Source organism: Camarhynchus parvulus, chromosome 1 (assembly GCF_901933205.1).
Source record: "Camarhynchus parvulus chromosome 1, STF_HiC, whole genome shotgun sequence".
Lineage (NCBI taxonomy): Eukaryota > Metazoa > Chordata > Aves > Passeriformes > Thraupidae > Camarhynchus > Camarhynchus parvulus.
In genome coordinates, this window is record NC_044571.1 from 91142089 (window position 1) to 91154425 (window position 12337).

Consider the following 12337-nt stretch of genomic DNA (forward strand, 5'->3'; position numbering starts at 1 on the left):
TCCCTGCTTCTGCAGACACGTTGTGCTCAGTGCTGTCTTTTCTCTCAGCACCTCCTGACCCAGCAGTCCATGGATGCTCACGTGGAAGGGAATGGATGTCCTTGCCCCAGCGGATTATCTGCCAGTACCGGAAAGGACTGTAACCTAAACCCATCTCCTTCCCAGTCCAACATAAACTCAGGAGTGCTGTTGAAAGCCAAATCAAAGCACTTTGCTTAGCCAACTCCCAGTATGCCTTCCCTTCCTGGACACTTGTGAGACACCATGTCCTGCTGAGAGATCCCCTTCCCTTGCACCTACCCCACCTGTTCTGAGCTCCAGGACCCCGTGGAAACCCTTGAGTTCAACTCCTCTTATACTTCCCAGGAGCTGAGACCTGGGGCTGAAACAGCAGAGCCTGTTCATTGCACCAGGAGGTGTTTAGGGGTTTGAAGCTCTGCCAACCTTCACAGGTGTCTCACTGAACTATTAATTCAGCTAACAATATCACATGGTGAGGTACTGCTAGTGTAGTGCTTCAAGCAAGGCTCTGGAGCCAGTTGCTGAAGGTGACAAATCCCTTTCTTACCCCAGTTGTTATGTCCTGACTGGATGTGGCCCCTTTGCCCCACAGATTCCTACTCCACTCCCCACAGCTGATGTGTCCACAGCTGTGAGGCCTGGTCCCATCACCTACCAGAGCCAATCATGTGAATTAAGCCACAGCTCAGCCACCAACCACCCACAGCAGTGGTTGGTGCTGTGCTGTCCCAGGGCAGCCAGTGTCCTATGCCCATATGGTCAAGAAGGGCACTGCAGGAGAGGCATCTCCTCAAGTCCAGTATGTCCCTCAGCAAAAGGTGCTTACCTCTGGTTCAGGATGCCAGGTCCTCCAAGTGGTTGGTTTTTTCTGTCAGAGGTTTGGGTCTGTAATATGTAACCCAACATTGCACCTGAGGCTCCACCACATCTCAAAGGCCTGTGCAACTTCAGTGAAAAGACTTGACCAAACCAGATCAGCTCCCTCAGCTCTAATTTCTGCTGAGCTACATACCAGAGCCCTTTATGATTCAGGTATGTGTGCTCTGGGTGAAGGCCAAGGGAACTGGTCCCTCTGGCAAAGCCTGTTCCTTCCATCAGCTTCCACAGCCCAGCGCAGGACAGAAAGCGCCACAGCTGGCAGCAGTCAGGTGCTGATTTGGTATCAGCACTACCCCAGAAATGAAACAGAGCATGCTGAATTCACATGTAAAGACACAGCTCTCAAGGCTAAGAGCCTGGAACGAGGCTGACAAGCCCAGTATTTTGTTTATGCCAAATTCCTGCTGCTTTCACCTTCCCATGACACACCTGCAGCCAACTCCCACAGAGCCTTTCCTCCACGGCTCAGGTCCAACAAGTCAGCTCTTCCTCTGGTGGGCAGGAGGGCACCAGCAAGGGCTGCAGCCCCATCTCAGCCTCTGCTGGGCAGCAGCAGTGCTCTTCCCTTTCCTGGCCATTTCTGGGAGCTGACCTGCAAACACTGCAGGGCTGGGCACTGCCAAAGCACCAGGATGAGAGGGAGAGATCAAAAACAAAGATCAAGGGAGGGCAGGAGGCAGAACAGAGCACACCCCCATCCCACCCTTCCTGCTTCCTCCCAGGCCTTAGTTCAGCTCTCTCTAGCCCAAACACCAGCAGAGAGTTACCCATGTGGCTGTTTCTCTCCACAGGCATTTATGTCTGTGCTGCTTATCTTCACAACTGCTGCACTCTTTTTCACTGAAGAGCAGCATCCTGTGGATTTTTCCAGCAGCTGAAGCCACCAAGGAGATCTGCTGGGCTGGCCTGAAGAGGGGGCACCAAAGAACATCTAGACAAAAAAACTGCTCCCACATTTCCTTGGGCACAGCTGCTTGATCTTTCTGAGCTCTTGGTGTGCTAGAGATGAAAACTGATGGTGGGGAAAGCCACACCCAGAGATGCTGTTGAGGTGAGATTCTCTGCACCTTTTTTTAGCAGAGCATAGGCTTGCATCCACACAAACAAGGAGCACTGGCTTTTCTGCCTCTGCCACTCCTCCTCCCCATCAGAGCCAAATAAGGAACTCGGCAGTGAATCCTGCACTTAAATAATTTGTGTGCAAACTATGAGAACACAGGAGGCAGAAAAACCTGTTCCCACTCCAGCCATGCCCCCCACCACCACCCCACTTCCCCAGCTGCATTTGCTCCCCATCATTTGAGATTTCAGGTGTTCAAAGCAGTCACTTACCAGTCTTCCTTCAGGAGTGATAAATGAGTTTGCATTTTACTGTGGCAGGGCAGACCAGAAATGCCTAGAAATGAGGGTGACAAAAAGACAACCTCAAGAAAGCTAAACCACATGTTTGGAGGGCCCCTCCTGCCCACAGCTAAGGAATGCTTGAAGACCAGAAGAGCTTTTTCATCTGAAAGGGTAAGAGAAAGGAGTGGGACAATCAAATCTGGTTTCAGTTTATTTCCAGAATTTTACTGTACAAAATATGCAAAGTGTAAAACGGTTTTATGTTTCAGTTTAAAAAACAACAAAACCCCATCCAGCTATAACTTAAGAGAACCCAGCTTGGAACAGAACAATTTACAAGGCTAAACCCACAGTGCATTAATGTCACAGACACCAGGAATTTGCTTACTTAAGTTCACGATTAGAAAAGAACAGAAAGACCATGTACCACTGCAGTTAAAGTCACATGTGCAAAGAAGAGAAAAGAGAAAGAAATGCTGGTTAGTGTCTATTAATTAGAAAACCTTGGCAAAACCCTTCTTACTATACACAGTGTGTGTAGAAAAAGTATTACACAGTGATAAAGGAGGGTGAGGGAAGGGCATTTTGCTCCCGCCCCCTTCCCCAAGACACAATAATGCTGAATCAAAGAAACAGGCACAGAAGAGTGTAAGATTCCTTCACAGTTACGCCTGTTCAGGTATAGTGGCCACAGCATCTCCCCACTGTGCACACAGGAGATACCCCCAAGCATCGTCAGTGCTGGTGACAGGTGCCCAGGAAGCAGCCAGAGGGAAGGAAGGAAGGAAGGATCCCCTCCCTCCCTCCCTGGGCAGAGCACACCCAGGGCAGGGCTGGCTGCCTGCTGCCCACAGGGCTCCGTGTGCAGCAGGGATAAAACAATGCTGGAGGGACCCAGAGGGGCAGGCAATGCCAGCTGCACCGCTGGCACGGTGGGGACCCTGCTGGGGACGGGCCCAGAGCAATCCACACCGCTGACAGCTGTCGGAAACGGCGACTTTTGGTCATCATCAATGGGAGGCAGCAGCCTGAAGGCAGGAGGATGCACACTCCTGCAGGAGACATCATGGCCCAAAGCCATCTCTTTCAGAACAGAAATTTGGGGAGTTTCCTTTTTCTTTTGTTTGTTTTCTAAAACCAGCTCAATTCCAAGAGCACTTCCTTCTTAAGGACAGCTATAACACTGAGCCACCAAGTCTGGCTTGAGGCTTTAAACATATAATGTGCACACCAGAGGGGGAAAAGCACACAGACACACAAAAGCTGAATGAGAAAACACCTGCACACACACCTCATGAGCAGCTGGGCAGCACTGAGCCCATGTGAGGAGCCAGCCTGGGACCAGACTACAGCACTGTTGCAGAAGATCGCAAGACTTTTTTACCCTTTGAAAAGGGCAGAATTACAAGTTTGGGTGAGCAAGATGAAATTGGCTTGAATAGGTTTCCATGTTTAGCAAGTTATGGATCTCTTCAGTTCCTTCAGCAGCAAGTGTTGGAAGTGAGTACATCTCAAACAAGACCTTTCAAAGTTACTTATGTGGGGCAGGACCAGCTCCAGATATTCCTTCCCTACAGCTTTTGGCTGAACTCAGCAGCAGCAGATTCCCCAGGTGTTGCACAGAGAGCCCCATCCCATAGGAAAAGGTCTAGAGGCTTCATAAGGGCTGGGATTTGTTCAGATCTCCAAACCTGAGCCTTACTGTGCACTGCCTCCAAGCTTCCAAGTGCAGCTTCAACACCTCCCAACCCTGCAGATACGCTTTGGAGGGGAGTGCCACAATGCTTACACTTCCAAAAGTGCTGCCTGCTCAGCTTCCAGGTGTGGGAAAGGACACTGAGACCCAGGGCAGCCTCACAGAGTCTGCACTCACCCACAGCTGAAATCACATGGCAGTGAGAGGCCAACAGATGTGACAACACCACCTGCCCATGCCCAGTTACAGGACTGGCAAAGTATTAAGAGTAGTATTTGCCCCTACACTCCTGGGAGCTGCAAGAAATTAAAATATTTCAATTTATAGCCAGGAAAGAGAAAGCCAGCCTTCATGGAAACCCACAGCCATTTCCATCTGCTCTAGAACACTTGAAAGTCTCAGCTGCATCTGGTTTTGCAAGATCTCAGCATGGCTTTGGATTTAGGCTGTAACAAATCCGAGAGGAAAACCCCAAAGCCTTTAAAGTATCTGAGCAGCATCCTTGAGTTACAGGAAACGTGCCAACATGGAAGAGAGGAGTGAGGCACCACCACTCCTGGCTGGGCAACACAGCACCCTATGAAATGGTTCAGCTCCCAGTGAAGGACATCCAGTGCAAGGATCATCTCCAAGGGGGACACTGACCACTCCATCACCAACAGGACGATGTTAAAAAAGTTAAAAAAACCATTTGAATTCTAATAAACCCCCCCACAATTCCCAACCAGGTACAAACGTCCAGAGTGGGAGAGAGGAAGGAAAATATGTGCAAGGAGACAGTGCAGGATAGGAGAGGCATTCAGAGGGACAGCCTGCACTTGGCTGGCAAACTCTCCAAGTTGTATTTATGCTCAGCTCTTGGCAAGCTCGGCAGAAGTAAGGGCTGCAGGAATTGGATCAGAGCTTCATTCCCTATGACTCCATTCTTACTCATTAGCTGGCTATAAACAGAGTTAAACAAACCAGTCCGCACTCACCACTCAGTATTTTTTACAGAGTTTGAATTCCTACAGATGCCACAGATCCAACTGTGCATCTCAAAGCACTTGAAAGCAAGCTGAGTTTAGCCTCACAACACTCCAGTGAGGTAGGTATGACAGTGGTCCCCTGATTTTGCATGGAAAAGGGAAGCAAGAGAGACCCTGAAAAATGTCACTAAAAAATACCAGAACAGGGAATATGCAGGAATCATGATTCCCCTTTCAGTCTGTCCTCACCTCTAAGCAGGCTGCACCTCTAAAGAGACCATCTGAGAGTCCTCTCCTTCAGATTTCATCACGCAAAGCATTCATGCTGCTGCTATAAGGAAGAGCATTTAATTAGGAGTTGGCCCCTGTTGACGCTGTCCTTTTTGGCAGCAGGCAGAAAAGGCAGTGTTGAACCACAGCACAAAGATGAAGAAGCAGACCCAGACTGAGCACACGCTGCTTCCGTCTGGTTCTCCATGTGTTAAAGGATTTAACAAAATTAAGACATGAGTTTCCTGAGCAGATACTGTCAGACAACCCCTCCTCATGGGGCAGGGAAAAGGAAAGGGGAAGGAAATCCTGGGAAAGTAAAAAAGTTTTGCAGATGTGCCTGTGACAAGGTGCTCTCACACATAGGGCACACCCAAGCCCTTGGCAAGGTGGTTCTTGTTCTGGCTTCACAGAAATGAGCCAACTCAGCCACAGGCAGTAGCCTCCACACAGGTATTCAGCGTTCCACAGTCTCCCAAGCTACTCCCAATCTCTCCCACCCTGCTGGTTATGCACATCATAAAAGCCAGGTGTAGGCATCTTCAGGAGAGCCGAGTGTAAGATACTGTATGCTCACCTTCCTTTTTTTTTTTCTTTTAAAGTAATAAGCCAACCTATTTTTTTCAAAGTAAAACCCTGCGAAGGCCACAGTCAACAAAGGAGTCCTCATACAGACTACCAGAAAGCCTGATCTGACAAAAAACCCAAACACTGAGCTTAGAGAGGGGAAAACACTACCTACTTCCCATCCTTTAAGGGCAAAGGGCATAATCCCATCATGGGCAGTGCCAACCAGATTCTTTACAACCACATCTGGCACATTACACAGACTAAAAAGGACCCAGGAGACTACCACGTGCTTTTAAGAAAGATGCAGGAAACTGCAGGTGTCACTTGGATGGGGAATCAGCACTTTGGACCCTCACTCACCAGGGTGCTCCCTTGATCCCAAGAGAACTGTCGGACATGCCTCTCCACTGCTGCTGAAGCTGGAAGAGGATGGCCCCTCCTGCCCTGTTCCCAGCATCCCTGTTTAAGGTGGCTGCTCCCTGTGGACACGAAGCCAGCCCATGCCTGCCCTGGGAAGGGCTGGGAAAGGCCAAAAGGGACAGGAGGGGCTGTCACAGCCCTCCTCAGAAGACCGTGCAGGCTGGCAATGAAAGGCACCGACTTACACACTGCTGGAATTAGGGCCTTCTTGGTTAAGACACCCATATGGAGAGCAGGCTAGATCCTGCCTGATAAGGAATATTTGCATGGCAAAAGACTGAGCAGAATAAATTGATCATTTACATTCACATGGATCTCAAGGGACCTTCAGGTCACTGCCAGCCTTGCAGCTGGCTCCAGTCACTCCATGCTCTGTGCTGGCAATCACGCTTCAGACACCAATTTGGACTCGCCTTGACAAACAAACCTTCCAAACTCATGTGTGACTAAACTCACACATGAAAGCTGCACTGGTGGGCAAAGGCAGCCTCACAGACAAAACTGCATCTCTCAGAAGCAGATCCCAGTGCTGAGCAGAAACTCCCACAGTACAGCAAGGCCAAGAAAGGCAGGCAGATTTTTAACATTCAGGCATTGTTTGGTATTTCTTAGCTACAGCTGAAGGCGTACGGTGGGCAAGGACTCACTGCAGTGTTTTCAGAGCACAACAGTTCTCCAAAGCAAATGAATGAGGCAGAGGTCAGCCTTTCCCTGGCTGTTCTCCTGAAGGAAGTGTTTTTGCCCCTCTTTTCTCCAGACATACTTGAAGCTGGCTAGAGAGGGAGGGGCACATTCCTGCCTGCACCCCCTTCCCCTCAAAGAGGCTGTCAGATGTAGGGAGGGTCTGTGATTTATCTAAGGAGGAGCCAGCTACTTACTGACCCTGTCCCAGTGCAAATACACAGCCTTTGCAGGTGCAAAAGGAAGCAGCAGTGCCTGGAGAAACATTCAGAAAGCCAGACAGAGGAGACAGAAAAAGGAAGCCTTGGGCCTGCCTGAGAAAGATACTGACAAGCAGGACAGAGAGAAGCAAGGGAGAGGTAGCAGGGAGCCGTAACATGAAGAACAACTTGACTAACAAGCACTGATTAAGGAAAAAAAAATAAATTGAAGAGCTGCAAATGGGCTGATGCAGTTCAAGACAACCAATTTCACAGAGGGCAAAACCATCCCATTATGCCCATACAGGTCTGGCACTGACAGAAGAGGGACGTGGCAAGGAGGAGAAGCAGAATAAAGAATAAAAGTCCCCTCACATCCCCACCTTTTGATATCCCCTCCTCCCCAAGTGAGCAGGGACTGTGGTACCCTGTGCCAGGAGATTTCTGTGAGGGACAGGCGAGCAATGAGCCCTCAGGAGCAGCCACAGTGGCAGTGGCAAAAGCAGAGACACAAGGGTGCAGGTGTGCACGGTGTAAGGCAGCGCTCCAGCAACAACTCTGACACTGCAGCCGTGCAGAGAAAGAGAGCGTGAGGTTTACAGGATGCCTGGAAAGAGGGGCAAAGAAAAAAATCTGTTCTGTCTCCAAGGCTGAGCTAATTGAGCCAAGTCGCCCTGTTGCCTCTTAAGATACTTCTTCCTAGATAAGATATCCCAACTCCCCCCTCCCCTTTCCAAATAAAGTGCAGATGGTCAAATATTACTGGTCCATCATCTGCCAGTTTCAGTCAGCATTGGGGATATTAAACCCAAAAGCACGATATTGAAAAAAACAAAAATAAAAATCTCCCAACAACCCACCCTCAAAATCCCTTAGACTGAAGTCTCAGACTGTAAGCGGAGGACAAATTTATGAGATTTAGGGTCTATGAACTCTTCTGAGAGTTTGATGAAGGGGATTTTTTTCACATTAACAACAAGGCTGAAGTCCAAGCACTTGAGGACAAACACGACGCCATCTTGCAAGCCGCTTGTGACCGCTTCCTCGCTGACCAGTGTCCACTGCTTGGAGAACCAGCGATCCCTGTCATACTGGAGGGTTGGGCCTGGGTTGAGGTAACGCTCCAGGAATGCCTGCCAAGAGCGGGACACGCGTTAGCACCAGCCCCACAGCTCGCCCTGCTCTCTTCCCGTCCCCAAAAACAGCGCCGCGAGCACGGGCTTGCCATGCTGCAAATTGTTTCAGCTTTAACACTTCAGAAGACATCTTCTCCCCAGTCCCTCTCAGCTTTTCAGGCCCAGGAGGAGATACAAACATCAGGAAATCCTCTTTCAGTCCATCCCAGCAAGTTTGCAAAGTTATAGCCCTGACTTCTGCCATCAGCACAGCCATCTGGCAGCAGTTCAGTAGAGCAGAGGTCATTTCTCCCCTACCAGCCCCATTACCGATCCCAAAACTACAGTCCCAGACAGGATAGTGGCTCTCTCCTTCAGGCCAAGCTAAGGTGGTAAACAGGTGTCTCCATGTTTTCAGTCTGAGGGTGCAAAACTGAAAACAGAATGCAAAATGCCATTTGACCTTGTTTTTATTTTGAAGTCCCTCTGCAATCCTAATGGCAGCAGAAATCCCTTTGCATACCTGGGCAAGGTCCCAGGTGGCTCACAGTGAGAGGGTGCTAAGCCCCATCTCTTCACAGCATTTCTGCTCTTACTGCATTAAGTCCTGGGTGAATGTCCAGGAATAAATCCTTCTTTAGGACTGTGGGGTGTTCTTAGAAAGGAAGGTAGAGCGTGGGAAGGGAATTGTGTAACCCTTTTCCCTTATCATTCAGTCCTTCCTTGTGTCTGCAAGTCAACAGTCACAGCCTAGGCACAAAGCAGCAAACTATGTTTGATCAAGCAGCTCATGAATTAGAAACACTGTCAGAGAGACAGAGATTTAGGCAATCATTAGCAGTCCAAAATGCAGCAAGGCAGAGGGGGCAGAAAACCAACAAGATCCTTTGCAGGTTGCCACCTGCATCAGCCTGCTACCAGAAGCCAGCTGGGAAAACTCCTATGACTCAAAGCCACCCTTTCAAACATTTATTAAGCATTCCCTTTGCTGAAATGGATTCAAGAACAAATACCTCATAGGCACTTTCAGAAAAAAGGAGACCAAAGATGCTGCAGAGGAAATATTACTTCCCCGCAAGACCTGATGCAACCTACACCACACTGGTCAATTCACAGGGAGCAACTACGAAAGCCTTCTCCCACCTCCCTTGACAACTTTCTGTTCTGCCTGCACACACAGATGTGCCACCCCCTTCTCCCTCCCTCCTGCAGCAGCGTTAGAGAAAGCATTCACTACCTTTGGTGTCATGTTGTTGGTGATGCAGAAGGACAAGTGTTGCAGGATGCTCTCCATGCTGTGGTACTGCTGCTGGCGGGTGGTGCGAAGGTACTTCTGCAGGGCCCTCGCCATGGAGGGGAAGATGGCCTGGGCTGCTTCTCGGGGGTCCATCATCTCTCCTGGAGCTTTCTGCTGTTCCTCTGCCTGGAGGCGTTTGATGTGAGTGAAAGCCTCTTCTACTGCAACCACGAGCCTGCAGCAAAGTAATCAGGGCAGCAAGAGTCATAACAAGAAGTAGGATGGGCCTGTGGTTAAGGTAGAGCCTGGGAGTCAGGATTTACAAGGCTCCTATTCCCACCTGCTATCAAGTCACTGCCTGCCACCAATTTACACAAAATCTTCTCTACTGACAGTCTGAGGGGTAGAGAGCAGCTCTTCCTTCCTTGCCCAAGCCATCCAGCAACTGAGGGCCATAATCGAGGATTAAGGTTGTAAAGCCCTGAGCACTGCACTTGGTTCTGCCAGTGCAGCATAAACATCAGTGACGTGACTCAAACAAGACACAGCTGCCCTGGCCTTTAACATGGGTCTGAGTACAGCAGTCCCCACACACAGGACAGGCAGGCACCCAGGGGGAGGCTGCCCACACCCCAGTGTCACCCAGAACACAGCATGCTCTGAGACACTCTGTGCTCACAAGTGCAGTCTGCTCCCATTTCCACCCGCTGGGCACAGAGCTCCTGCTGCCCAATGACTGCCCTGCACCCCTCCACTGAACAGCAAGGGTGAAAACACTCCTCCATCTTCACTCCTAACACTGTAGCTTAAGGCATCCTCTGCAAAACACTCCTGTGTTGGCACAGATGAGCAAACATGAAGCCCACACCATAAAAGGGGAACAGGTGTCTTATGACACTCATTCCTTTGGGCTAACTTGCAAGTGAGGGGCTACCCTGCAGATAGTGAGGGAAAAACCAATAATGGAAGAGCCACCCAACAGAACTCTTCAGCCCCTTCAGACAGGACTTGTTTTATACTTAATTTCCTCTCAAATCACCAATGACTGTCCACAATGATTTTACTATCCAATGCATCTTAAAGCCAGGGGCAGCTCCCTCACCACAAGCAAAGGTACAGCATACTGCATTCAGGCTGTACATGAGGAACTGGACAAGATGTCCTGACCCTTGCCCATTTTGTTTGATTTGACATGGGGGAGGTAGGGGTGGAAATCAGTTTTAAACTCCTGGCCTGAAACATCTGGCCTTATGTAGTGACTGATGGTTTCCCCTCTGACTAAGCAGTTGCTCTAACCAAACTCAGCAGGCACAGGAGATGTGCCCAAGTTAGGATGCTACACTTCACAGCAGGGCAAGTTTAAGTTCCTATTGCTCTGAGGTGGAAGAGGGCCTAAAAGACAGAGGTTAAAGAGCACAAGTCAGACTGAAGCAGGCAAGGAGGGGATGTAGTACCAGCACTTTCCCAGTGAAACAAACTGCCAAAAGAAAACTCAAAACAAGTCAGCTCCTTCCAGTTATGACACATTCCTTCCAAACACAGCTCAGTTGCAAGCCTGCCCATAGGCAACTTGCCTCAAACTGTTAGGCATGCTAACTACAGACTGCAATTAGGCTCCTGAGCAAACAGGGGCACTGTCTCAGGTCACCTCAACAAAGCATCAACTCTGCAGCCTAAGCATGACTGGCAGAAGACATATCTATGTTTCAAAATAAAATGTAACTGCTTGTGGTCAAGTCCTTCTGCCTCAAAACACAAATATTCTCCTCACCTATGGATAGGCAACACCAACCACTCCACTGATCCTGTCCCTGGATTACTTCAGCTGACAAACTTGGGCATGAGCAAAAATAATGGGATTTCCTCCAGCAAGTAACCACAGACTTGTGAAGCACTGGACTGCTCCCTAATCCACGACACTGCATTAGCTTATCTGCCTCGTATACCTGAGCTCAGCTGCATGCACGTTCTTCTGATAATTCCAGTGGCAAGTGTCGGGATCTTTAGCTTGTCAGAGTGACCCCGATAAAAGTTGGAAAGTCTCTTTTCCCAGCCTGGTGCTTGAAGAAGGAGTCAGGGCTCTTCATTTCTCGGTCTCAAGGTTGTTTATTGTGTCTTATCTATAAAAAATTTTCTCCTGCGCCACCGAGGTCCGTCCAGCAGGACAGTTCCAGGCACTCTGCCTGCCCCCGGGGCGGTGTTATCTTTTTATACTAAAAACTATGTGTACAATGTTTACAATTACTTTCCAATACCTGTCATCTATCATGTTAGACCTTCTACTCTAGACCAATCTAAAAGTGCCAACATCACAGCAAAAGATGGAGGCCAAGAAGAAGAAGAAGGAGAAAGGCTGGACACATCCAGTTCCCTCCATCTTGCCTCCTGAACCCCCATACCAAAACCCCCAAAATCTACTTTTCCACCCTGTGATAACTTCGCTGTCATTCTACCTAAACTGTTATGGCTTGCTGATTTTCATAGAAGGTTGGTAATTTGCTTCACGGGTCATAATCAAAACCACAAGTATCTTGGGCTCTGTGCCAGGGCCTCTGAGCTCCCTGGCAGGGGTCCTGGCCATCCTGGATTGCCAGAGGGATGTTCTGTGTTCCCACAGGCAAGCTGCCACTGTCCCTCATGCATGTGTGTGCCACAAGCTCCCTCCCTGTGACAGACTTACAGGCAGCCCTCCATGCTGGGCTGGGGGCACCCACGTGGCCCAGCCCCACAGCAGCAGCTGGGGCAGGGTGCCTTACCTGGCCCGGCGTTTCCTGACGCGGCGCTCGTGGTCGGCCTCCTCATAGTAGAGCTCGTTGTGGCTGGAGTCCCTGCGCCGCGCGGCCGCCGCGATCATGGCCCGCGACTGCCCCGACGCGTTGTTACCTGGGCCTGCGGGGACAAGGACGGGCACACAGGGGACAAAGGCAGTGTCAGTG

General features: G+C 49.8%; 1 protein-coding gene across 1 annotated transcript in view; it reads right to left on the reverse strand.

Moving 5' to 3' along the window:
• Positions 1 to 2240: 2240 nt before the first annotated feature.
• VANGL1 (VANGL planar cell polarity protein 1) overlaps positions 2241 to 12337 on the reverse strand; it is a 47237-nt gene continuing 37140 nt past the window's right edge. Inside the window, exons 6-8 of the mRNA XM_030949180.1 lie at positions 12158 to 12290; positions 9402 to 9636; positions 2241 to 8182 (exon numbers count right to left, since the gene is read on the reverse strand). Of these exons, the coding sequence (XP_030805040.1) occupies positions 7922 to 8182; positions 9402 to 9636; positions 12158 to 12290 (629 nt within the window). The 3' untranslated portion in view covers positions 2241 to 7921. The remainder of the gene's footprint in view (positions 8183 to 9401; positions 9637 to 12157; positions 12291 to 12337) is intronic.